Source organism: Dreissena polymorpha, chromosome 5 (assembly GCF_020536995.1).
Source record: "Dreissena polymorpha isolate Duluth1 chromosome 5, UMN_Dpol_1.0, whole genome shotgun sequence".
Classification (NCBI taxonomy): Eukaryota; Metazoa; Mollusca; class Bivalvia; order Myida; family Dreissenidae; genus Dreissena; species Dreissena polymorpha.
Window position 1 is genome coordinate 122,440,327 of NC_068359.1, and position 26,634 is coordinate 122,466,960.

General features: G+C 38.7%; 1 protein-coding gene across 4 annotated transcripts in view; it reads right to left on the bottom strand.

Annotated features, from left to right (window-relative positions):
* Positions 1–26,634, bottom strand: part of LOC127832460 (E3 ubiquitin-protein ligase MIB2-like) — a 78,106-nt gene that overhangs the window by 8,019 nt on the left and 43,453 nt on the right. For all 4 annotated transcript variants that reach the window (XM_052357933.1, XM_052357934.1, XM_052357932.1 and 1 more), the window contains exons 10-16: positions 24,481–24,614; positions 22,540–22,688; positions 18,556–18,712; positions 17,111–17,265; positions 14,674–14,800; positions 13,597–13,812; positions 2,917–3,089 (exon numbers count right to left, since the gene is read on the bottom strand). In XM_052357933.1, the coding sequence (XP_052213893.1) occupies positions 2,917–3,089; positions 13,597–13,812; positions 14,674–14,800; positions 17,111–17,265; positions 18,556–18,712; positions 22,540–22,688; positions 24,481–24,614 (1,111 nt within the window). The remainder of the gene's footprint in view (positions 1–2,916; positions 3,090–13,596; positions 13,813–14,673; positions 14,801–17,110; positions 17,266–18,555; positions 18,713–22,539; positions 22,689–24,480; positions 24,615–26,634) is intronic.

Genomic DNA, 26,634 nt, shown 5'->3' on the forward strand with positions numbered 1-26,634 from the left:
ACTTCGCAATTTCCGTACATTTTTGATATCTCCGATGTTCTTCGGCTTCTTTCGTAAAGTACGCATATATCCGAAAACCGGCTCGAAATTGCTCTGCATGATTAAGCAAACAGCGATGTAAATAAACGGATTGTTTGTAAACACAATTGACTTGGAGGACACCGTATATTAAGCTCAAAACAAGTTGTATTGCTTATTTTTTATGGAGATATCCAATAGCATATATATATTATTTTTTGATAACCTTTATAAGTAAAATATGCAAAAAATATTTAAAAATTGGTAATAATTACAGATCGTCACCTTTTACGGGCCTTTAAGTGTTATGACTTAAATAAACTATAAACAACTGCTTGTTTAATTTGAACGTACCAAAATGCAAATGAAACAGAAGAAAATTGTAGAGAACTAAGTTCATATTGAGTGTAAAATGTCTTTTTTAATACTTAAGGCCTATAGTTTTAAGCTTATTTTGTTGAAAATCCTAATTTTTACATGCAAGAAAAATTAAGTTGACACAGAACATTTAGATGTATCTGGTGTACCCCTTTAGGGTCAGACATAGATATATATACGAGCCTTGCTCTACTAAAACAGGGCCTAATCCACGTGCGTTTCATTTCTTTAGTATTGTCCTAGATTAGCCTGTGCAGTTGGCACAGGCTTATCAGGGGCATCACTTTCAGCTTTCATGGAATTTCTCGTTTAAAGGAAGGCTGAAAGTGTCTTTCCTGATTAGCCAGTACCAACTAGACAGGCTAATCTGGGACCCTACTTGACACACCTGCCAGTACCAACTAGACAGGCTAATCTGGGACCCTACTTGACACACTTGCCAGTACCATCTAGACAGGCTAATCTGGGACCCTACTTGACACACTTGCCAGTACCTACTACACAGGCTAATCTGGGACCCTACTTGACACACTTGCCAGTACCAACTAGACAGGCTAATCTGGGACCCTACTTGACACACTTGCCAGTACCAACTAGACAGGCTGATCTGGGACCCTACTTGACACACTTGCCAGTACCAACTAGACAGGCTAATCTGGGACCCTACTTGACACACTTGCCAGTACCAACTAGACAGGCTAATCTGGGACCCTTCTTGACACACTTGCCAGTACCAACTAGACAGGCTAATCTGGGACCCTACTTGACACACTTGCCAGTACCAACTAGACAGGCTAATCTGGGACCCTACTTGACACACTTGTCAGTACCAACTACACAGGCTAATATGGGACCCTACTTGACACACTTGCCAGTACCAACTACACAGGCTAATATGGGACCCTACTTGACACACTTGCCAGTACCAACTAGACAGGCTGATCTGGGACCCTACTTGACACACTTGTCAGTACCAACTAGACAGGCTAATCTGGGACCCTACTTGACACACTTGCCAGTACCAACTAGACAGGCTAATCTGGGACCCTACTTGACACACCTGCCAGTACCTACTAGACAGGCTAATCTGGGACCCTACTTGACACACTTGCCAGTACCAACTAGACAGGCTAATCTGGGACCCTACTTGACACACTTGCCAGTACCAACTAGACAGGCTAATCTGGGACCCTACTTGACACACTTGCCAGTACCAACTAGACAGGCTAATCTAGGACCCTACTTGACACACTTGCCAGTACCAACTAGACAGGCTAAGCTGGGACCCTACTTGACACACTTGCCAGTACCAACTAGACAGGCTAATCTGGGACCCTACTTGACACACTTGCCAGTACCAACTAGACAGGCTAATCTGGGACCCTACTTGACACACTTGCCAGTACCAACTAGACAGGCTAATCTGGGACCCTACTTGACACACTTGCCCTCTTCAGTACCAACTACACAGGCTAATCTGGGACCCTACTTGACACACTTGCCAGTACCAACTAGACAGGCTAATCTGGGACCCTACTTGACACACTTGCCCTGTTCAGTACTAACTACACAGGCTAATCTGGGACCCTACTTGACACACTTGCCCTGTTCAGTACCAACTAGACAGGCTAATCTGGGACCCTACTTGACACACTTGCCAGTACCAACTTCACAGGCTAATCTGGGACCTTACTTGACACACTTGCCAGTACCAACTAGACAGGCTAATATGGGACCCTACTTGACACACTTGCCAGTACCAACTAGACAGGCTAATCTGGGACCCTACTTGACACACTTGCAAGTACCAACTAGACAGGCTAATCTGGGACCCTACTTGACACACTTGCCAGTACCAACTAGACAGGCTAATCTGGGACCCTACTTGACACACTTGCCAGTACCAACTAGACAGGCTAATCTGGGACCCTACTTGACACACTTGCCAGTACCAACTAGACAGGCTAATCTGGGACCCTACTTGACACACTTGCCCTGTTCAGTACCAACTACACAGGCTAATATGGGACCCTACTTGACACACTACACAGGCTATCTGGGACCCTACTTGACACACTTGCCCTGTTCAGTACCAACTACACAGGCTAATCTGGGACCCTACTTGACACAGTTGCCCTGTTTTTCCTGATGGAGGCTTGTTTATTTTGAAAGAAATACGACTTAAAAACCATTCAAGACTGTTAGTTTGAACTTAAAATATGAAAACAGGTGTAGACTGTTGGGGGAAATATGTGTTTATGTTCATATTATGGGTTAAAATGATCTTTTTTACATTCTTTAAGGCATTTAGTTTTAATTTTAAATCACGAAAACTGAGGGATACATTTCTGCAACTGTTAAGGAGATACAATTTTAATTTTAAATATGACACCACAGAAACATTATTTATATAAATGATGTAGCATAGACTAATATATCAATATGAATTTAAAAACAGAGGGAAATCATTCCTATAAAAGGTAGGGCATAGACCAATATTTCAATACAGAAGGCCCATACTTGGCTGGTGAAAACTGCTTTATCGCCTCCTCCACACCAGGGTCAGTAATGAGGTCAAGTGGAGACTTGCCCGCGTGGTTGTTTTTCTTCAGAACAGCTCCCTTCTGCGTGAGGTAGCACGCTATCACAGCACTCGTTGATTCTGCCACTGGGCCATGCAGCTGAGTGCGTATCTAGTGAACAAATAAAGCCTCTATCTAGTGAACAAATATAGCTAGAATCTAGTTAACAAGTATTGCTGAAATCTAGTGAACAAATATAGCTTGTATCTAGTGAACAAAATTAATATAGCTTGTATCTAGTGAACAAATATAGCTAGTATCTAGTGAACAAATATAGCTTGTATCTAGTGAACAAATATAGCTCGTATCTAGTGAACAAATATAGCTCATATCTAGTTAACAAATAAAGCTTTACCTAGTGAACAAATATAGCCTGTAACTAGTTAACAAATAAAGCTTGTATCTATTGAACAAAAATAGCTCATATCTAGTGAACAAATATAGCCTGTATCTAGAGTACAAATTTAGCTTGTATCCAGTCTACAAATATAGATCATATCTAGTGAACAAATAAAGCCTGTTTCTAGTGAACAAATATAGCTTGTATCCAGTGAACAAATATAGCTAGTATCTAGTATACAAATACAAATTTTCTTAAAATAAAATTCATTTTAATTATTAAATACTTACCTGCTATCCCTAGCTATTACCTTTCTAGGTGGGTTAGCTTCTCCAGAAATCTTCAAGTGCCGGAATTCGGCCACCTCTCCTATTGAAAACAGATTCAGTTTAAACATAGCACAATGTAACCTAACCGGAAATCAAGAACTGTAACTCATCTTACTTTTCATACAATTATGAAAATATAAAACGATGAGCGGGGTTGGGAGGTGTGACTTACCGATAGCAGGTAAGTATTTAATAATTAAAATGAATTTAATTTTAAGAAAATTTGTTTTTATGTCATAAATACATACCTGCTATCCCTAGCTGATTTTGTAGCTGTGGCGGGAGATTCTAGAATATTTTCCCATCACAACAAAACCCCATAATCAGGTTTTTCAGCCAGAGATAGTAGAAATGTGTCCTCATACAATCTTCGTTAGTACAGAATTGTACTTAGTTTCTGAATAGGACCAGTACATTTAAGCCATGGAAGAAACTACCGTTTGAGCAACCACAAGAGGACCCCACATATATAAATTGTCCTGTTGACACTCAAGGGAACGAAGATAGAATGAGGAAAAGGTGGTCGGATTCCTCCAGAAAGCAGCTTGAAGCACTTCCGATAGTGGAACATTATTAATATACGTCCATGAAGCCGAAAGAGCTCTTACTTCATGCGGTCTGATCTTAAAAAGGGATAAATCCCTAGATGAGAGAGATGAATACGCCTTCTTAATAGTCGAGGCTACCCAACGAGAAATAGAAGCCTCAGACACCCCCCCCCCCTTTTAACGGAATGAAAAGTATCTTACGAGAACCTCGAATAGACTTTACTCTTTTAAGATAGAATTTTATACCCTGACTGGGCAAAGAAGTCTATCATCATCTTCATGTTCACAAGTATTAGAAAGACTTGGAACTTTGAAGGGTTAGAGGCCATAGAGGGGAGTTGATATTTAGCAAGGAATCCTGGCTGACATAACAAAGTTACAGATCCATCTGAGGAATGAAAACGAAGATGACCATCCTCGATAGACAGAGCATGAATTTCACTTCTCCATTGACTGAAGCCATAGTAAGAAGGAAAACTGTCTTCCAAGATAGAAACTGTAAAGAAGCTTGATCTAAAGAATCAAGAACACAAGCCAAATCCCATTTAGACGCAAGTGTACGAGAAACAGGACGTTTAAGTTCCATAGATCAAATCAGTTCCGAAATCGCTCGATCAGCACAGACTTGTGATGATTTAGTAAATGCCAATGTATGCGAAATCATAGATCTATATCTTTTGATGGAGCTAAGAGAAAATATCTTATCATCAAAAAGATAGATGAGAAAATCTGCTATGCGTCTAGCAGAAGGATTGAGGGGATCAATTTTCCCTCGAATACACCAATTAGAGAAGAGTTTACATCGAGCATCATAGACTGCTCTATTGGACTTTCTACTTGCAGAAGCAACGAGGGTTGAAGCCCTGACAGAAAAGCGTTTCTTATGCAGAGGTTGCCTGATAACGGCCAGACGTGTAAGTGGAACATTGCTGGATCCGCATGAAGTCTGTCTCTTGAGACAGAAGATCTGATCTGTGAGGAAGTGTCCTGGGATAATCGTACAGGAGACTGAGAAGATCGTTGAACCACGATCTCCTGGGCCACCAAGGGGCAATCAGGATTATGCTACACAAACACACCCTGATTTTCGCCAATATTTGGAGAATCAGAATGGAAGATAAGCGAAAGCGTCCAGTTGGTCCCAATCGAACAAAAACGCGTCAACTGAACACGCTGCTGGATCGTAAACCGGACTCATATACAGAGGGAGTCTGTGATTGTGTCTGGTTGCAAATAGGTCGACCATAGGATAACCAAACATGAGAAAAATCTGATTGGTCACTTCCTGATGAAGTGTCCACTCCGATGGAAGTAATTGGTGTTTGCGAGACAACCATCCGCCAGGGCGTTGAAACAACCTGGAATATATTAGGCTAGAAGAAAAATGTTGAGCGTCTTGCAAAGAACAAGTAATTCCTCAGTTTCCAGATACAGGGAGTGAGAATGTGTTCCCCCTGTGCCTTAATGTAAGTCACAACTGATGTGTTGTCTGTTGACACCATCACACAAGAGTCTTGGTATTAACTCCGGAAGAATTGAAATCTGCGATAACAGATTGTCCGGAGAACAATTCCAACAAGCTGAGAGGTTTGTAGCTTCTAGTCCGTTCATTATGCTTAGGATTAGATAAATCCTTAGGTACTTTCCACAGTTCTCCTCGTTTTGGAATGGTCTTATTAGCTGATTCCAACGATTGAAATACTGGTAAAACAGTAGAACCAAAAGGAAGGCGTGTATCAATGCAAGAAGCATCCTTAGAAAGCCTGTTGGGATCAAATGTACTGACTAATTTTTCCGTGAAAGAGATCGTCTCATTAGTAGACATCTCCGCAGGTCTTGGGCAATAATCACCAAGATTTTGTAATATCATTTCATAGATCCGATTAATTGATGACAATATTTGATCCGTGTCATCATTGGAATCTGCCTCTGAATCGGCCTCATTGTCTACAACACCAGCAGTGTGCAAAGAATCAGCGGAAACAGAATTGGAAATACTAGACCTAGTATCATGCACCAGATTGCGAGTATCTGGTAATGATGAATGATCATCCACCAAATCAACCCCCTGATATTTAAAACCGTAAGAAGACGGTAAATTATCAGGATTGATCGGTACGAATTGCCCAGACGAATCTTGAAGCCATAACATAACCGGATTCGACAGTGCCGGAGCACGAGGTACCCAAATAGGTAGTGTAGCAGATACCCGTGGTGCAGAGTAAGTATCTGTAGTGGTGAGACAAACACCAGACAGCAAAGTCTCGGAAGTAGTACCAGTCATAGCAACATTTGTTAATGTTTAACTGGAAACTGGATCTGGTACATAGGGTACCGCAACATAACAATCCGGGACAAGATAGTAATGTGTAGGATACGAGTAGTCAGAGCGAGACTGTCTACGTGAAGCATGATGACGAGCTTATTCCTGCTAAGCCGAGAAACAGATCAGCTGCCATGGGAACAACATCTCGTAGAGCAACGTCTCCAAGAGTCTCGAGATGATCGGTATCGATCATATCGACACCGTGAATGAGGGCTACTCGATAAAGGAGATCGTGTACGACGTCTACCTCTATTTTGGTACTAGTTGACGACCCAGATGCCTTTAAAGAAGAAGAGGAGGAATAATCCGATGATAATGATCGATATCTCTTCTTGATCGACGGCAGTATTGTCCTGTGACCGGACCGGTCACTGTTGATAGATGACCAGTGACCGGACCCTAGACCGGTGACTGGACCGGTCCCTGGAGACCGGTGACCGGACCAGTGAGCCGACCTGTCTCCAGTGACTGGTGACCGGTCCGTTACCCGATGACGTACCGGTCATGTTATGACCAGTGTTGTCACCAGGCAATGACCGTATGGCGGATGCCAAATGGTCCAGCATTGGTCGTAGTCCTTGACCAATGCCATCGGGCATAGACCGGCTGAGGGTTGTCACCATATGGTATGATGTTGATCGACTTTCTAACGAAGTAAGCATAGTACGATCTCCATCTTGCCCTATACCCGATGACTGATGTTGCCAATTCTCGACCGTAGTCAGTGGTAGGAATTATAGGAGGATTATCATGCACCAAATAATGATTCTCTGGTAACGAAGAATGACTATCCGCAAAGTCAACACACTGATAGTTAAAACCGGAAATAGACGGTGAATTATCAGAAGTTACAGGTACATATTGTCCAAAGGAATCTTGACCCCATGTGTTGTGCAAAGACGGAGTAGCAGCCGGGGGTTTCCAACTAGGAATAGTAGTAGATACCCTCGGTGCAGACAAAACAGCCGTTGTGGTGAGATGAACACCAGAATTGAAGGGCTGTGAAATCGGATCAGTCAATGCAACATGTGTTGACATCACACTGGGAACTGGTGCATAGGGTAAGGAGACATTATAATCAGAAATAGGATAGTAATGTGACCGGTCATAAAAGTCGGAACAACAATGCTTCAGTGAAGCTTGTCTACCACCTTTATTCCTGTGATGGCAAGATCTAAAACGGCTACGATGCCGAGAGCTAGAACAGCTATGACGGGAATAACGTCTCCTCGAGTATCGTTTCCATAATGATCGAGATGATCGCTAATGATCATAACGATGACGGGAATGAGGACTGCTCAATGAATAAGAGCATGTCCGACATCTACCTCTATAATCGGAACTGGTTGACAACTGATGTGCATTCGAAGACGAAGAAAAAGAACGTCTGTTTCTGATCGTTGACCGGTGACTAGCAACTGTTGACCGGTTAATGATTGGTGCATGTTGACTGGTCGGGTGACTGGTCGGTTGACTGGTCGGTATTATTGACCGGTGACCGGTAGTCCTCACCAGTGACTGGACCAGTCAACACAGGCTGTCAAGTGACCTTTTTTCAAAAAGTAGGAAAAAATAGGAACTACTTTTGCAAGAAAAGTAGGAAAAAAGTAGGAAAAAGTAGGAACTTTTCCCTCAAAAGTAGGAATACATAATACTTATTTTTTAGACACAGGTCCAGGAAACATAGCTTGAAACAGAGCAGGAGTGCCATCACATGTTCTGTATGGATACCCACTTGAAGCTACCTTAAGGGCCCAGAAGATTTCAGCCTTTTGTACCTGTTCCTTGTGTGATGGATGTACTTGCATACAGATAGATTTATCCCCACAACCCTGAGAGCTGCTTGGCTTTTGGGCACTTCCAAACAAACGCTTTTGTGAATTATCATGCATGTATTTCATGTTTTCCTTGTGTTTTTATCCATCTGCATGACTTATAAGTTGATTAGCACCAGAATTACTACAAGATGGACTTCATTCAGACAGTACAATATCTTGCAAACTCATTGCCGGTATCTCTCTTGCACCATGATCCCAGTGTTTTTCCACTGTTGTCCAACTTCTCCATCCATGAAGGGTTAAACTTTGTTTTCCCACTAGAAATTTTAGCACTTATAGTGTATCTATGATAATTAAGTTTCAAGCAAAGCTACCCTGATAAAGAAGTAAACATGTAATTAGATGCTGTTCATTTTGGTGTATCATCAAATAAGTGGTTAGAGGTCTTCTGTGTATCGAGATAAAAATGGTAATTATATTGTGCATGTTATATCCTTAAGCAGAAGACCAAATTTATTTAGTGATACACCAACTTGTTGTACAAGATTAATACTAGTATATAAAGCAGTGTAAATGCTCTGCTACAGCTACATTGTGAAACCTTTAAATTGACAATAGGGTGCAGTTATAATGACTTAAGTTACATTTAAAATGACTGGTCATTGCAGAGCAGATTATGCAACTGGAGATAGGACCTTATCACCTGACATCTTTTATGACAGCATTGATTGGGCAATGAAACAGTTGCACTACATTGTTTATTCCAGTTTCAAATAATGGCTTTTACATTATTGATGACTTTGCGGGAGTGTAATAATGCCGTTTAATAATTTTAATACTTCGCTTTAACACCTTGAAGTTACCTCACTAGCTATGGCATCATTAGACAAGAATTGTGTTTGTCCGAAACACAATGCCCACTATTGCGCAGCTTTGAAATAAAATTTCAATATATCATTTGGCAGGTTTAGAAATTATCTCCCTTTTAAAGCTTATTACTTCCCTTGGATTGTATTTTTTAACTTTTGACCATGAAGGATGACCTTCACCTTTCACCACTCAAAATGTGCAGCTTCATGAGATACACATGCATGCCAAATATCAAGTTGCTATCTTCAATATTGCAAAAGTTATGGCCCATATTAAAGTTTTCGGACGGACACACACACACAGACAGACAGACAAACAGACTGACAGTACAACTGCAATATGCCACCCTACCGGGAGCATAAAAATGTATCAGGGCATTTAGGCTCTGTGCATTTATCTTTAATTACTAAACATGATGTACCTATGATATCTATAGAACATCATATCCGTTGTCATGTAATACAGAATTTATTACATTATATTTGTAAATGATGAAAACTCGGCAAAGCATCAGTTTTATCTTTTTTCCAATAACTTGTGTAATAAATTCCATATTACATAACCACTCATACAATACATGTATCTCTATATCTCTACATTCCAAACAGCAATATCATGTAAACATGCATAAGGTTTGGTCAAATTGTTGTCAATGGAAACAAAATAAAACTGGAATAAACAATGGGTTCCCTCAGCTCTTGCATCACTGGGAACTGTGTAAGGTAGTGAAGTCTGCAGTGTACAAATGCTAAGGAAGTAAACAAGGCACTATTGTTACTTCAAAAAAAAACTTGTCAATAATTTTTAAAGTTACATAAGAAATAAATATTTATGCTCCTGAAGAGTTGCTAGCAGACAGTCAGCATGGGTTGTCAGGTCTCATCTAGATGAATGCACATTAACAGGGATACAGTCATGCCATAGATTCATTCATCCTGCAAGTTTACTAAATAAACTCTTTAAAAAAATAAATAATTCTCCATTGAAAATGAAAAAGTAGGAATAGTAGGAAGATTTGGTAAACAAGAGTGCCAAACTGTCACAAGATACGCCCGTTTTAAGACTTTGGACAACTTGATAACTTTACCATGACCCATATTTGAACTTGACCTACATATCATCTAGACACAACTTCTGACCAAAGTTGGTGAAGATCTGATGAAAACTACTTCAATTAGAGAGCAGACACCATGCTAAATGCTTGAAATGCACTACGGGACCTCGTGACCTAGTTTTTAACCTGGCAAGACCCATATTTGAACTTGACCTACATGTAGATATTGTCTAGACACAACTTCTGACCAAAGTTGGTGAAGATCGGATGAAAACTACTTCAATTAGAGAGCACTTGCTAAATGCTTGAAATGGTTTAAGTGACCCTGTGACCTAGTTTTTGACCTGGAATGACCCATATTCCAACTTGACCTAAATACTGTCTAGATACAACTTCTGACCAAGTTTGGTGAAGATTGGATGAAAACTACTTCAATTAGAGAGTGGACGCCATGCTAAATGCTTGAAATGCACTAAGTGACCCTGTGACCTAGTTTTTGACCCAGCATGACCCATATTCGAACTTGACCTAGATATTGTCTAGATACAACTTCTGACCAAGTTTGGTGAAGATCGGATGAATACAATTTGAATTAGAGTCCGGACAAAGTGGCGCCGTTGAAAATGCACTAATTGACCCTATGACCTAGTTTTTGACCCGGCATGACCCATATTCGAACTTGGCCTATATATCAACTAGATGCAACTGCTGACCAAGTTTGGTGAAGATCGGATGAATACAATTTGAAATAGAGTCCGGACAAAGTGGCCCCTTTGAAAATGCACTTATTGACCCTATGACCTAGTTTTTGACCCGGCATGACCCATATTCGAACTTGGCCTAGATATCAACTAGATGCAACTGCTGACCAAGTTTGGTGAAGATCGGATGAATACAATTTGAATTAGAGTCCGGACAAAGTGATGCCTTCCGCCCGCCGCCCGCCGCCCGCCCGCCCGCCCGCCGCCAAGGGGTTTCACATAATACGTCCCGTATTTATACGGGCGTATAAAAAATAGGAAAAAGTAGGATCCTGATGAAAAAGTAGGAAATAGTAGGAAATAGTAGGAAAAAGTATGACCGCTTGACAGCCTGTCAACAGTAACAGATGACCGGTGAGTCGAACCGGTCATCAGTAACCGATGACCGGTGGGTCTGACCGTTGACCGGACCGGTCTCCGTTGACCGGTGGGTCGGACCAGTGACAGGACCGGTCTCTGTTGACCGGTGGGTCGGACTGGTGACCGCGCAGGTCTCCTTTGACCGGTGACCGGTTGGCCTGACTGGTGACCGGACTGCTATGACCGGTCGTTGCCCGGACCTGGTTCCCGGTGACCGGTCCAGTACCCGGTGACGTACCAGTCATGACATCATCAGCGTTGTCACCGGATAATGACCGTATGGCAGGTGCCAATTGGTCTGGCATTGGTCGATGTCCTTGACAAATGCCATCAGGCAAAGACCAGCAGACGGTTGTCGCCATATGGTCTGATGTTGATCGACTTTCCGATGTAAAGTACAATTGCCATCTTGCCTGATACCCAGTGACTGATGCTGCAACATGTCATCTGTGGTCTTCAAAGTCACCGGATATTTATCCACTCTTATATCTTCGACCATCATGTAGTCGATTATATGAAAGACAAGAGCAAAACATATTCAACAATAAACTGGTCACATGCCAGATTATCATACGGTACATAAAATCATTATTTGCCCATAATGAAATTAATTAACATTCTCTTATTATTATTGTAAAAGAGAAAGTCAATAGTACCTATAATCTATAATACCACTGCCGAAGATAGTAAATTAAACAAAGTTTAATTCAAACAGACGAAAATTCAAATGACCATAATTAAGATTGTCATATGGAAACTAAAATCATTATTGCACACAATGGCGAATGATAAACATTCTGTCAATGTATTAGAAGAATAGAATGCAAAATCTTGTAACACATGAGAAGAATATTTACACAGTACAAATCTTCTCAATTACCTACTGATGAAGATCACAATAAGTACGTGCTCATGTACATGAGCAGGTACAAAACACCCAGCAAAGCTGAAAACATTTAAAGTTATACGCGTTGACTGATGCTTAAATTGATCATCTGATGTCTGCTGTAAAGTCACCAGGAATTTCTCATCTGATGAAGGTTCATCTGTTCGTTTTCTGCTTAGAAACATTCTGCAACAGATTGATTTCTGCCACGTCGCATCGTCTCACGCACTACAAACAGAGCATTTATGTTCAAAGGAACAATAAGTGCATGACAAAGAAGTCTTGTGGAAATCCCACAAAGCCTTAATGTGCCAACACGAATCTCTAGTTTGTATACTCATTCTTATTCTGAAAGTAGAAAAAGAAGAGAATCCGTGTTAGAAAACAATGTAAAAAGAACAAAATAACTGAAATAATCAGTTAAACAAAGTATTTACAATGTACAAAATTGTCAATAAATTGTTGACAAAAATCACGAAATCCTCGTGCTCAAATCATGAGCACATGGAAAAATCCGGCAAAAAGTGAAAAACAATGAATTTACAACAAAATAATACAAGAAAAGATTTCTGAATGAAGCAGAAACGATATATTATACAATTCATCGATTTCAAACCCAATTCCACCACGCAGAATTGAACTAAAAGTCCAAATTTAAAGCCGATAGAAAATGGCGATCTGCACGGTGTGTCTCCAGAAAAGTACGATGAGTAACGGTTCTTGATTTCCGGTTAGGTTACATTGTACTATGTTTAACCTGAATCTGTTTTCAGTAGGAGAGGTGGCCGCATTCCGGCACTTGAAGATTTCTGGAGAAGCTAAAACACCTAGAAAGGTATAGCTAGGGATAGCAGGTATGTATTTATGACATTTAAATAGCCGGTATTTAGTGAACAAATATGGTTTGTATCCAGTGAACAAATATAACTCAAATCTAGTTAACAAATATAGCCTGTATCTAGTGAACAAATATTTCTGGTCTCTAGTAAACAAATACAGCTAGTATCTGTTGAACAAGTATAGCTCTAATCTAGTGAACAAATAGATCACGTATCAAGTGAACAAATATAGTTTGTATCTAGTGAACAAATACAGCGCGTATCAAGTAAACAAATAAAGCTTGTATTTATTGAACAAATATATTGTGTTTCAATGTCCGGACTGAACTGTCTAATTTGGGATGACACTTTAGGCAAATAAATTAAGCCGCATTTTCGCAAAGGGAGGCTCATTTTAAGAAATCCAGGATGGCCATCGCCTCATAGACTCACATAGTCAGGCATATGAACTTCCTATGGCTCCCCCAGTCAATAAGTCAGTCATGTAAAAAATATTTAAAAGAAATCCATGACATCAATCCACTCACATGTTCCAGAATGGGTGTCTCCTCAGGCTCCCCGCCAGTGGCGGTGCTCGGCTTCATGAGACACAGGTGCAGGCAGGTGTCTCCGTCCTCGTCCTCTGCGTTAACGTCCGCGCCGCGCGACACCAGCAGCTCCATGATCCCTGTGTGACCCTGGCTCACAGCGAGTAGAAGGGGGGTCTGTTTGCGGTTGTTACGTATTTCTATACTGGCCTGACCCTAAAATTACATTGGATAATACTTGTCTACTTCATAGAACTTTAAAATACACTACTACAGTATTATTTTTTATTCATGATGTGTTATGTACCATTAATCGTGTCTCATTCTAAATTTTGTCCCATGCACATCAATATTTTCTTATCAATCTATGTCAGTAAATATAGCTTATACATTACTTTCACAATATGAAATGCTGAAAAACATCATTCAATCCATTTTGGCATATATGCCTAATTTTACTACTATGCACAATGTATTTATACCTTAATAGTAAACATTACAAGGGTATCAGCATTCCAAGTCAACAACACGCTCTTTCCAGGGTTAATACTATCCAGGGTGCAGTAACATTTATAAGCTGGTTACAAATCAACTTTAAACAACAAGAAGACAAACATTTGAAGTCACCGTATCTTAGTGGATACCACATCTGCCTAGCCACCAGGATGTCTAGGTTTCGATCTCCACTTATGGATTGTTTTTTAGGTATCCTTTAAAGAAACTAAAAACTGGTTCTACCAGTAAACAGACTGAAGATCTTTTCAAAAAGACGTATACTTTTGATGCAATCAGTTTAAATAAATGGGACAATATGCTCTGTGAAAAAGGGGTTTAATGCATGTGCGTAAAGTGTATTCCCAGATTTGCCTGTGCAGTCCCCAAAAGCTTATCAGGGACAACACTTTCCACCTAAACTGGATATTTGCTTAGAAGAGACTTCTTTAAACAGAAAATATCATAAAAGCGGAATGTGTTTTCCCTGATTAATCTGGGACAACACTTTATGCACATGTATTACACCCCCTTTTCACAGATTGCGGCTTAAATAGGTTTCAACATTACCACAAGTAGACATACCACAGTAAGGAGTGTGCTGGTGACATCTTTGTGCCCGTTGAGAGCTGCCAGGTGCAGCGGGGCAAAACCATCATCCTTCTTCATGTCCACAATCTGACGGCACTTCTGCAGGATACGGTCTGTACCACTGTGGGAGGAAATACACATGAAACTATAAACACACTGTTACTATATCTCATGAAACTACAAACACACTGTTACTATATCTCATGAAACTACAAACACACTGTTACTATATCTCATGAAACTACAAACACACTGTTACTATATCTCATGAAACTACAAACACACTGTTACTATATCTCATGAAACTACAAACACACTGTTACTATATCTAATGAAATTACAAACACACTGTTACTATATCTCATGAAACTACAAACACACTGTTACTATATCTCATGAAACTACAAACACACTGTTACTATATCTCATGAAACTACAAACACACTGTTACAATATCTCATGAAACTACAAACACACTGTTACTATATCTCATGAAACTACAAACACACTGTTACTATATCTCATGAAACTACAAACACACTGTTACAATATCTCATGAAACTACAAACACACTGTTACTATATCTCATGAAACTACAAACACACTGTTACTATATCTCATGAAACTACAAACACACTGTTACTATATCTCATGAAACTACAAACACACTGTTATATATCTCATGAAACTACAAACACACTGTTACTATATCTCATGAAACTACAAACACACTGTTACTATATCTCATGAAACTACAAACACACTGTTACTATATCTCATGAAACTACAAACACACTGTTACTATATCTCATGAAACTACAAACACACTGTTACTATATCTCATCAAACTACAAACACACTGTTACTATATCTCATGAAACTTCTGCAGAAAACGGTCTGTACTACTGAGCAAAGCAAATACAAATGCAATGAATGACATAGCATGGGAGAAAAACACTGTTACTATGATGCAAACACAAGAAACCAAAAATCGGTTAATATGACACAACAACACCTTAGCAAAAACACTGGGTTATTTACCTAAAACATATTTACCGGAAAGAGATACACAAATCTGGTCAGATGCATTTTCAAAACACAGAGTTATTCCCTGTCAATCACAATGGTAGTACACTTAATCAACAAGCATTTTCCAGTTATTCTCTATCAATAAAGAGAGCTAGTAACAAAGCACTTACTAGTTATTCCCCTGTACACTACAGCCAAGTAACAAGCACTTGCCATTTATTCCGTCAATCACTCCAGTATAGTACACTCAATCAACAAGCACTTACTAGTTATTCCCTGTCTATCATACCAGTACAGTACACCCGATCAACACTCACTAGTTATTCCCTGTCAATCACATAAATACAGTTCCCCAAATCAACACTCACTAGTTATTCCCTGTCAATCACACCAATACAGTACATCCAATCAACACTCACTAGTTATTCCCTGTCAATCACACCAGTACAGTACATCCAATCAACACTCACTAGCTATTCCCTGTCAATCACACAAGTACAGTACATCCAATCAACACTCACTAGTTATTCCCTGTCAATCACACAAGTACAGTACACCCAATCAGCACTCACTGGTTATTCCCTTTCAATGACACTAGTACAGTACACCCAATCAACACTCACTAGTTATTCCCAGTCAATAACACTAGTACAGTACACCCAATCAACACTCACTAGTTATTCCCTGTCAATCACACTAGTACAGTACATCCAATCAACACTCACTAGTTATTCCCAGTCAATCACACTAGTACAGTACACCCAATCAACACTCACTAGTTTTTCCCTGTCAATCACACAAGTACAGTACACCCAGTCAACACTCACTAGTTATTCCCTGCCAATCACACTAGTACAGTCCACCCAATCAACACTCACTAGTTATTCCCTGTCAATCATACTAGTACAGTCCACCCAATCAACACTCACTAGTTATTCCCAGTCAATCACACTAGTACAGTACACCCAATCAACACTCTCTAGTTATTCCCTGTCAATCACACGAATACAGTACACCCAATCAACACTCACTAGTTATTCCCTGTCAATCACACTAGTGCAGTACACACAATCAACACTCACTAGTTATTCCCGGTCAATAACACTAGTACAGTACACCCAATCAACACTCACTAGTTATTCCCTGCCAATCACACTAGAACAGTATACCCAATCAACACTCATTAGTTATTCCCTGCCAATCACACTAGTGCAGTACACCCAATCAACAGTGTTAAATTACATCAATTCATATCTTTGTATAAAAAATAAGGATAGAAGTAGTTACAAGGCAACTACATGATTGTATATAATTTGTATATATTGTGTATGTTTGGGCCAGTGGCCTGTATTTACTTAAATAAAATTATGAAATTTAATATAATTGAGTTTGAGTCACTCACTAGTTATTCCCCTTCAAGGCGGCATGGTGCAGCACATTGAATCCTCGCTTGTTCTTTAGTGTGAAGTCAATACTCTGATAGTTCACCAGCAGATCCAAGATGTCCATATTCTCCTTGCCTATTGCATCATGTAGGGCAGTGTCACCATACGCGTCCTGAAATGTATTGGTAATGACATTTTTCTCACTCTGGGAAAAGATCATGGTAAACATTCGCTCTCATTGTAATCCTGGTAAACATTATGCGCTCTCATTGTAATCATGGTAAACATAATCCCCTCTCATTGAAATCATGGTAAACATTATCCGCTCTTATTGTAATCATGGTAAACATAATCCCCTCTCATTGAAATCATGGTAAACATTATATGCTCTCATTGTAATCATGGTAAACATTATCTGCTCTCATTGTAAATCCAGTTTAACATGTTACACACATGCATTAAGCCCCATTTTTCCTTAGTAATGCTCAAGCATATCAGTTAAGTATATATAACACAATCAAATAGTCTTGATTGAAATATAGGGACATCAAGATGACCTAATTGAAAACAGGGCAGTCAAGTGAAATATTTCACATTAGAGTATTTGCAAGCTTAATGATATAAACCTTAACAAGTTTGTTTAATAGCAAGTAGTTTGACTTAAAGGTTAATTATATGTGGTTTCATATTGTTTTTTGTACACATATTTTTATGTTGTACATACTTGGAAAATTAAATTATGTTTTAAATTAAATATGTTTTTAATATTTGTAAAATTAAAACAAACAGGTTGGTCAAGCTTGTTGACAAAAATATAACAACAATTAGAAAATGACCATTCTTAAGACTTTATAGATTATTGAGAAATCTATTATAGAACAGTTTCAGGAAACATGATAAATATTGGAAGAACAAAACAGCAAAAACCATACATTTCAAGTAAATCAATTCTAAATGTGATTAGAATGTTTGTGATGAGTCTGTTTGTGTTTAGACTGTTTGTGATGAGGCTGTTTGTGTTTAGACTGTTTGTGATGAGTCTGTTTGTGTTTAGACTGTTTGTGATGAGGCTGTTTGTGTTTAGACTGTTTGTGATGAGGCTGTTTGTGTTTAGACTGTTTGTGATGAGTCTGTTTGTGTTTAGACTGTTTGTGATGAGGCTGTTTGTGTTTAGACTGTTTGTGATGAGGCTGTTTGTGTTTAGACTGTTTGTGATGAGGCTGTTTGTGATGAGGCTGTTTGTGATGAGGCTGCGAATACTAATTGACTTTTATTAAAATATATTTGATGAAGACAAAAATGTTCAGAAATTATGGACATCTTCCCGATTATGCATTTGTATTGAAAAACGAGCATTATTAATCATTAAATAGAAACTTAAAGATGCTGATGATGCATAGCTTCAGCATTTTGGTAAATTTATAAACTTTGGAACTCTAGAAATGTTCATAGCAGCCCTCACCTGTATATTGATGTCTGCTCTATGCCTCAGAAGTACTCTCACACAGTCAATATGTTGTTTGTTGACGGCCACATGCAGGGTGGAACACTCTCCATTGTTGAGGGCGTTGATCTCTGCCTTGTGTTGCAGTAGCAACTCCATCACATCGGCTTGGTTCCTGATGAATACAGTTTGTCCATAAGAAGAAGAATCACGAACATGAGAGAACAAGAGATGTGTTTGTCAGAAACACAATGCCCCCTATTGTGCCGCTTTGAAGCCATAAATTTGACCTTTGACCTTAAAGGATGACCTTGACCTTTCACCACTCAAAATGTGCAGCTCCATGAGATACACATGCATGCCAAATATCAAGTTGCTATCTTCAATGTTCAAAAAGTTATGACCAAACTTTCGTGAAGGTTAAAGTTTTAGGAAAGAAAAATACAATGATATTTGACCTTTGACTTTGAAGGATGACCTTGACCTTGACATTTCACCACTAAAAATGTGCAGCTCCATGAGATACACATGCATGCCAAATATGTAAATGCTATCTTCAATATTGCAAAATTTATCAAACTTTAACCAAGCTTTAAGTTTTGGGACAGAATGACAGACAGACAGGCCAAAAACCAATATACCCCCAATCTTTCGATCCGGGGGCATAAAAAGTTATAAAGAAACTTTAACGAAGGTTAAAGTTTTAAATTTTTGACCTTTGACCTTGAAGGATGACCTTGACCTTTCACCGCTAAAATGTACAGCTCAATGAGATACACATGGATATATATATATATATAAAGTAGCTATCTTCAATATTCAAAAAGTAATGAAGAAACTTTAACGAAGGTACTTTTTAGCATAGTTGCGGTTACGCAACTATGCTTATGTTAGAGCTACATTTCGAAAACCGACATGGAACGGTTGACCATTATGAAGCCTTACCTGATCAAAAATCAGACGAAATATCTATTTAATATACTATTTGTAATTCTAACATTTTTTTATTTAGAAACGTTTTTCTAACGTTTTGTTCCAAGAATATTGCTGACACCGTTTTTAGTGAATTTTTCAAAGACCGTTTTACGTGAAAAAACCTAAGAAACTAAAACAAATTTCGTTCGTAAAACAATTCTGTTCTGGTTGATAGTGATCTCACACCTACTTTCTATTTCCTTTGTTTACTGTTCTGGAAGAGGTCAAATTCATTAGGCCCTGGTTTAAGGATATGTAGAATTTCATTGGTTAATTATAAATAGAAATTAACATATTCTAAACAGGAAGTGGGGCGTAAAGCACTTTCATTCTTTGTAAATGTGTAAAAAAAATAGCGGAGTACGATGAATGTTTTCTGATTTATGACATGGATTCTGACCTGCCTTTCTATGGATTTAATGAAGTAGAGTTTGAAAGTAATAGAGATGTGTTAATTGAAATAAAAATGATTTGCTTTGAGCCAGAAATTAACGTTACAAGTAGAGCTAACGGTTTAAATGTGGCATCGAATTTAATGGATTCGCGCAAATTCTGGACGAGTGTTGTGTCTGTAAAATATTAAATGGAATGCCGTAAATGTATCAAGTCGGAAAAGAAAACGGATGGTTGCATAATGGTATGCGTGAAATAATGCAATTCTACGTATTTATTTTCATAGTTATGTCATTTTGTAACCATTCACATTCGTCACGATTTGGAATTCCCGTTTCTAAAAATAGAACATTTTGGTAGCATGAACCAACAAGGGAGGCGACTCGTGATGTCAGAAATTGTTAAGGTTACGATAAACTAAATAATTGAGTCATGAATAATCGAGTCATGACGGTCTGTACTCTCTAAACCAGGGACCTATACTGTATAGGTCCCTGTCTAAACAAAATATATTTTCCTTGAAGGCATGTTTTACACTTTAGACTGTTGTTCTGGTTTTTATCGTTTGGAGATATTGATAGGGTAAGCATAGGTGTTCACTATTAAATACCTGAAATAGGATAAAGTTAGTGTAAAGTAAATAATGGTACTGCAAAAGGTTACAATCCACTAGAAAACGGCCGAAAAAAGAAGGTGCAAAAACAGTCGATTTTGATTTGAGTCGAATTCTTTTTTGTTTTGAACATGACATATCTTTTTTATTGCTTAAATCGATTCAGCTAAGAATGCCTGTTAAGAAAAGGTATGGTTATGATGGTCTCTATGTGAAAAATGTTGTATTTATTTTCGCTCAAATTTGTCGCTTTTACATTGAAACATATAAGAAACTATTAAGTATATTTTGACCTAAACATTTACTTCAGCAGCAACTTCCCTGTATCTTGCAACTATGCTTTCAACGCCATCGGCGCTCTCGTTTACCTATGACCTTGAAGGATGGCCTTGACCTCTCACCAATCAAAATGTCCAGCTCAATGAGATACACATAGATGGCAAATATATAGTTGCTATATTCAATATTAAAAAAGTTATGAAGAAACTTTAACAAAGGTTAGTTTTAAATTTTTTAACTTTGACCTTGAAGGATGACCTTGACCTTGACTTTTCACCACTCAAAATGTGCAGCTCCATGAGATACACATGCATGCCAAATATTAAGTTGCTATCTTCAATATTCAAAAGTTATGACAAAACTTTAATGAAGGTTAAAGTTTTAGGAAAGACAAGGCTATTGTCAAGCAATATGGTCCCCTACCTGCTCCACCATTGTCAGAAATTCCACCATTTTCAGATATTTTTTTTGATTTTTTTTTTTGGTTGCCATAGCAACCACAATGTTTGACGTAGGAACAAAATGAAATGACGTTCAAAATGCCCATATTGCCATCAATCCATGTTGCAAGTTTCATGAAAAAATATGAAGAACTTTTTAAGTTATTGCAGGATCCAGAAAGATGTGACGGGCAGACAGACAGACTGACTGACTGACACACAGAGCGCAAACCATAAGTCCCCTCCGGTTTCACCAATAGGGGACAAAAAATACAATGATATTTGACCTTTGACCTTGAAGGATGACCTTGACTTTTCACCACTAAAAATGTGCAGCTCCATGAGATACACATGCATGCCAAATATCAAGTTGCTATCTTCAATGTTTAAAAAGTTATCAAACTAACCAAGGTTAAAGTTTTGGTGACAGAATGACGGAATGACAGACAGACAGGACAAAAACAATATACCCCCGAACTATCGATCGGGGGGGATTAAAAATCATTTTCAATTTAAAGAGGGCTATACGGTCTCTCGAGATACAATTATAGCCTTTAGGTCTCAAAAGGAGAATTTTTGTCCAAATTGGGCTATTATGCATCAGAATGACAAAATGGTCCCAAAAGGGTAATTTAGTCCAAAGCAAATCCTTAGGTCCCAAGAGGGTCATGGTCTTAGAGGGCCATTATGGTCTAAGTGGGCAATTAAGCCCAAAGCAGACCTTTAAGTCCCATGAGAGCCATTAGGTCTGAAGATGACGGCTGATTACAACAGTATTCCATTCATATCACAGCTCTCAACAAACTCACATTTCCTGGGTTAGCTTGTAGTGCGCATACTGATTCCAGTAACTGACAACTGCTCTACATGATTCAGAGGGGGGGGGGGAATTACCATAGAAGTCATATTTAATGACTTATAACCATAGAAGCTATTTGGCCAGCCGGAGCCGGAGATCACACCATGATCATCGGTTTAGTTTTCCAGCTTTCAACCAACAGAGAAAGCAGACCTAACCCCTAAATATTTGAGCCTCCTTCTGTGAAGACTGGGCTTAGATGTGCATATAGTGACCTCCAAGATAAGCCTGTGCAGTAAGCCTAGGCTTACCAGGGAAAACACTTAAACTGGATTTTTATTAGGATTCATTTAAACAAACAATTCCATACAAGCAGAAAGTGTCATCCCTTCTTGACCTGTGCAGACTGCACAGGCTAATCTGGGATGACACCTAACGCACATGCATTAAGCCCAGTTCAAGTTATTACAAAACAGGGCTCATTAAAACCTAACGGAACTCACCCGAAGGCAGAGTAATGCAGAGCCGTATCGCCATCATCGTCCTTCATTTCAAGGTTGGCACCCGCAGACAGCAACAACTGAACGATCTCCTTGTGACCCTGGTGACACGCCACCTGTAGCGCCGTCTTGTTACCGCTCTTGATGTCAACCTGCGGGAGAAAGAAATAACACATAATTGTAAATTCGGGTAATTTGTGTACAAAGTCCAACTGACAACAACTTCTCTCTTTCTATGTAGCAGATGAATGGTCAAACTTTTGAAACTTGGCCACACGCGTTATTGTATGACCCTACAGAGTAGTTTTACCCTATGCCCACCCCAAGCAGTTGTATGATTTTTAGTAACATTGTTGACATTGCCATATTCAAACCTTGAATATATTTACAACCAGCTTGGATATTAAGTTGGAGTCTTCGTTTCATGTTCTTACAAGCCTACAAAATTCCAAATAAACAAATTTATTATATACCTGTTTAATGCTTTTAACAAAATACAGGTTGTATCAATCATTGAAATAAACAAGATGTGTTTGTGAAACACAATGTCCCCCTATATGATGTTTGACATTGTAGGATGACCTTGACCTTGTGAAGGATGACCTTGACCTTGACCTTTCACCACTCAAAATGTGCAGCTCCATGAGATACACATGCATGCCAAATATCAAGTTGCTATCTTCAAAATTGCAAAAGTATTCATAAAATAAGCGATTTGGGCCACATATATTTGACCTCTGACCTTGAAGGATGACCTTGACCTTGACCTTTCACCACTCAAAATGAGCAGCTCCATGAGATGCACATGCATGCCAAATATCAAGTTGCTATCTTCAATATTGCAAAAGTATTCATAAAATGAGCGATTTATGTCACATATAATTGACCTCTGACCTTGAAGGATGACCTTGACCTTTCACCACTCAAAATGTGCAGCTCCATGAGATACACATGCATGCCAAATATCAAGTTGCTATCTTCAATATCGCAAAAGTATTCATAAAATGAGCGATTTTGGCCACATATATTTGACCTCTGACCTTGAAGGATGACCTTGACCTTGACCTTTCACCACTCAAAATGTGCAGCTTCATGAGATACACATGCATGCCAAATATGAAGTTGCTATCTTCAATATAGCAAAAGTTATTGCAAAATGTTAAAGTTGGCGCAAACAGACAGACAGACCAACAGACCAACAGACAGACAGGGCAAAAACAATATGTCCCCCACTACTATAGTGGGGGACATAAAAATCCCGTATTACGCTACTCGCTGTTTCCAATTCCGTATTACCATACTAGCGGGACTACTTCGACCCATTTAATGACGTCACATTACACGTACCGAAAATAGAAATATTTTATATTACGAAATATATTACGTAGTACATCGTGTGACGTCATTTCTGTGACAAAACACAATAGTTTTATCAAAACTCTGTAAGGACATGTCGGACGTGGTGTTTTTTAACAGTAAACTATGTGTTAAAAACGTATTTTGGAGTGTGTGTTTATCATGCATAAATGTATATTTCAATTGGAATACAATAAAATAGTGTGGTTTAAACTAAGTTTCGATAAAGACATGGAAAATAGAAGTGGAAGTGCATATCGTTTAAATGTTTTTGTTATAAACATCGGATTAAAGTTGTCAACTTAATTGTTATAAAAATTGGATTAACGATGGCATTAAGGTAAGCGTGTCGGAAACCTGTGTTATCCCGGTTCTAATTTTTACACGTTAATTTACATAAACTGTATTCATACTCGTCTTAAAAAAACTATGGCGTACCATTTTAGTCATTGTTTTGTCAGTTTTGTTAAAGTAAAAAATACATTTGTTTACTGTTTTCGTTAGTTGTCAAGTTAGTTGACAAAGCTTTCCATATTTGTAATAAACCCCATTTTCCTAAACCTTGCCTCTTTTCTTATCTCCCCTTACCTTGTCTGGGTACTTGCTGATGATCTCCTTGACCACGTCCAGGTGCCCCTGGGCAGCCTCCCTGCACAGCCTGTCTGGTCCCATCTCGGTCATGTGGAGGTCTGCCAGCTGATCCAGCAGGTTGGCCAGCGAGTCTGTAGGGGTATTATTTTTTTAATAAAACCCTCATTTGGATACAATTTTGATGTCTGATGTTGCTTGATTTTTTTTTTAGAAAGGTGCTTAACATGTTATAACTTTGAAAATATTGAATATCAGCTGCATCATGAAACAAGAGCACCGCCTTGCGGGTGCAGAATGCTCATCTATTTTTCTTTTTAAAGGTGAAGGCAACTATCTCAATTTCAATCACAAAGGAGGGAGGGGGGAGTGGAGAGGGGTGTATAGTGTGGGGTGTGGTCATTTATTACATTATCTTCCAAACATGCAAAAACAAATATTTTTTTTTGGGGGGGGGTGGGTGGGGGGGATTCTTGGGTGGGATGGTTGGACTGTATTTCAAAAATAAAATAATAAAAATAAATATTTGTGTTTTTTAACCATGTTAAAAAAAATTAAATTGGGTGTGGGGGGTAGGGTATAGTGTGAGGGTGTGATGGTCATTTATAAGACGATCTTTGAAAAAAAAAATGAGGGAGGGATTCGGGGGGGGGGGGGGGGGGGGGGGGGGGGGGGGGGGCGTGGGGATGGTTTGGGTGGAGTCTATTGTGGTATGTCAGGTAAGAGTTGTTTTGTCAACGTATCAATCAAATCTAATCATAAATAAAGAAGTTATGGCAATTTTACCAAAATTTAATAATTTGACCTTGAAGTCAATGTCATTCAAAGATCAAGGTAAAATTCAACTTGCCAGGTACAGTAACCTCATGATAGCATGAAAGTATTTGAAGTTTGATAGCAATAGCCTTGATACTTTAGAAGTAAAGTGGATCTAAACACAAAATTTTACCATATATTCAAAGTTACTAAGTCAAAAAAGGGCCATAATTCCGTAAAAATGACAACCAGAGTTATGCAACTTGTCCCTTACTGTCCCCTTATGATAGTTTGCGAGTGTTACCAAGTATGAAAGCAATATCTATGATACTTTAGGGATAAAGTGGACCAAAACACAAAACTTAACCAAATTTTTAATTTTCTAAGTATAAAAGGCCCATAATTCCTTCAAAATGTCAGTAAGAGTTTCATAACTTTGCCTGCACAGTCCCCTTATGATAGTTAGTAAGTGTTGCAAGTATGAAAGCAATAGCTTTGATAATTTAGGAATAAAGTGGACCTAAACACAAAACTTAACCAAATTTTCAATTTTCTAAGTATAAAAAGGGCACATAATTCTGTCAAAATGCCAGTCAGAGTTACATAACTTTGCCTGCACAGTCCCCTTATGATAGTTAGTAAGTGTTGCAAGTATGAAAGCAATAGCTTTGATACTTAAGGAATAAAATTGACCTAAACACAAAACTTAACCTTAACTTAAGTATAAAAAGGGCACATAATTCTGTCAAAATGCATGCCAGAGTTATCTAACTTTGCCTGCTCAGTCCCCTCATGATAGTAAGTAAGTGTACCAAGTTTGAATGCAATAGCATTGATACTTTATGAGAAAAGTGGACCTAAACGCAAAACTTAAGCGGACGCCGACGCAGACACTGACGCCAAGGTGATGACAATAGATCATAATTTGTTTTCAGAAAAATAGATGAGCTAAAAAGGGAAAAAGATTATTAGCTTTGTAGAAAGAACAATTCAGTTCAAAAAGGGCTAAACAGGGACAACACTGCCTAAACTGGATTTTTATTTAGCAGTGACTTCCTTTAAATAAAACAAGAAATGTGTTTGTCAGAAACACTATGTCCCCTTCTGCGCCGCTTTTTTTTTTTTGACCTTTGACCTTGAAGGATGACCTTGAACTTGACCTTTCACCACTCAAAATGTGCGGCTCCATGAGATACACATGCATGCCAAATATCAAGTTGCTATCTTCAATATTGCAAAAGTATTAATAAAATTAGCGATTTTGGCCACATATATTTGACCTCTGACCTTGAAGGATGACCTTGACCTTTCACCACTCAAAATGTGCAGCTCCATGAGATACATATGCATGCCAAATATCAAGTTGCTATCTTCAATATTGCAAAAGTTATTGCAAAT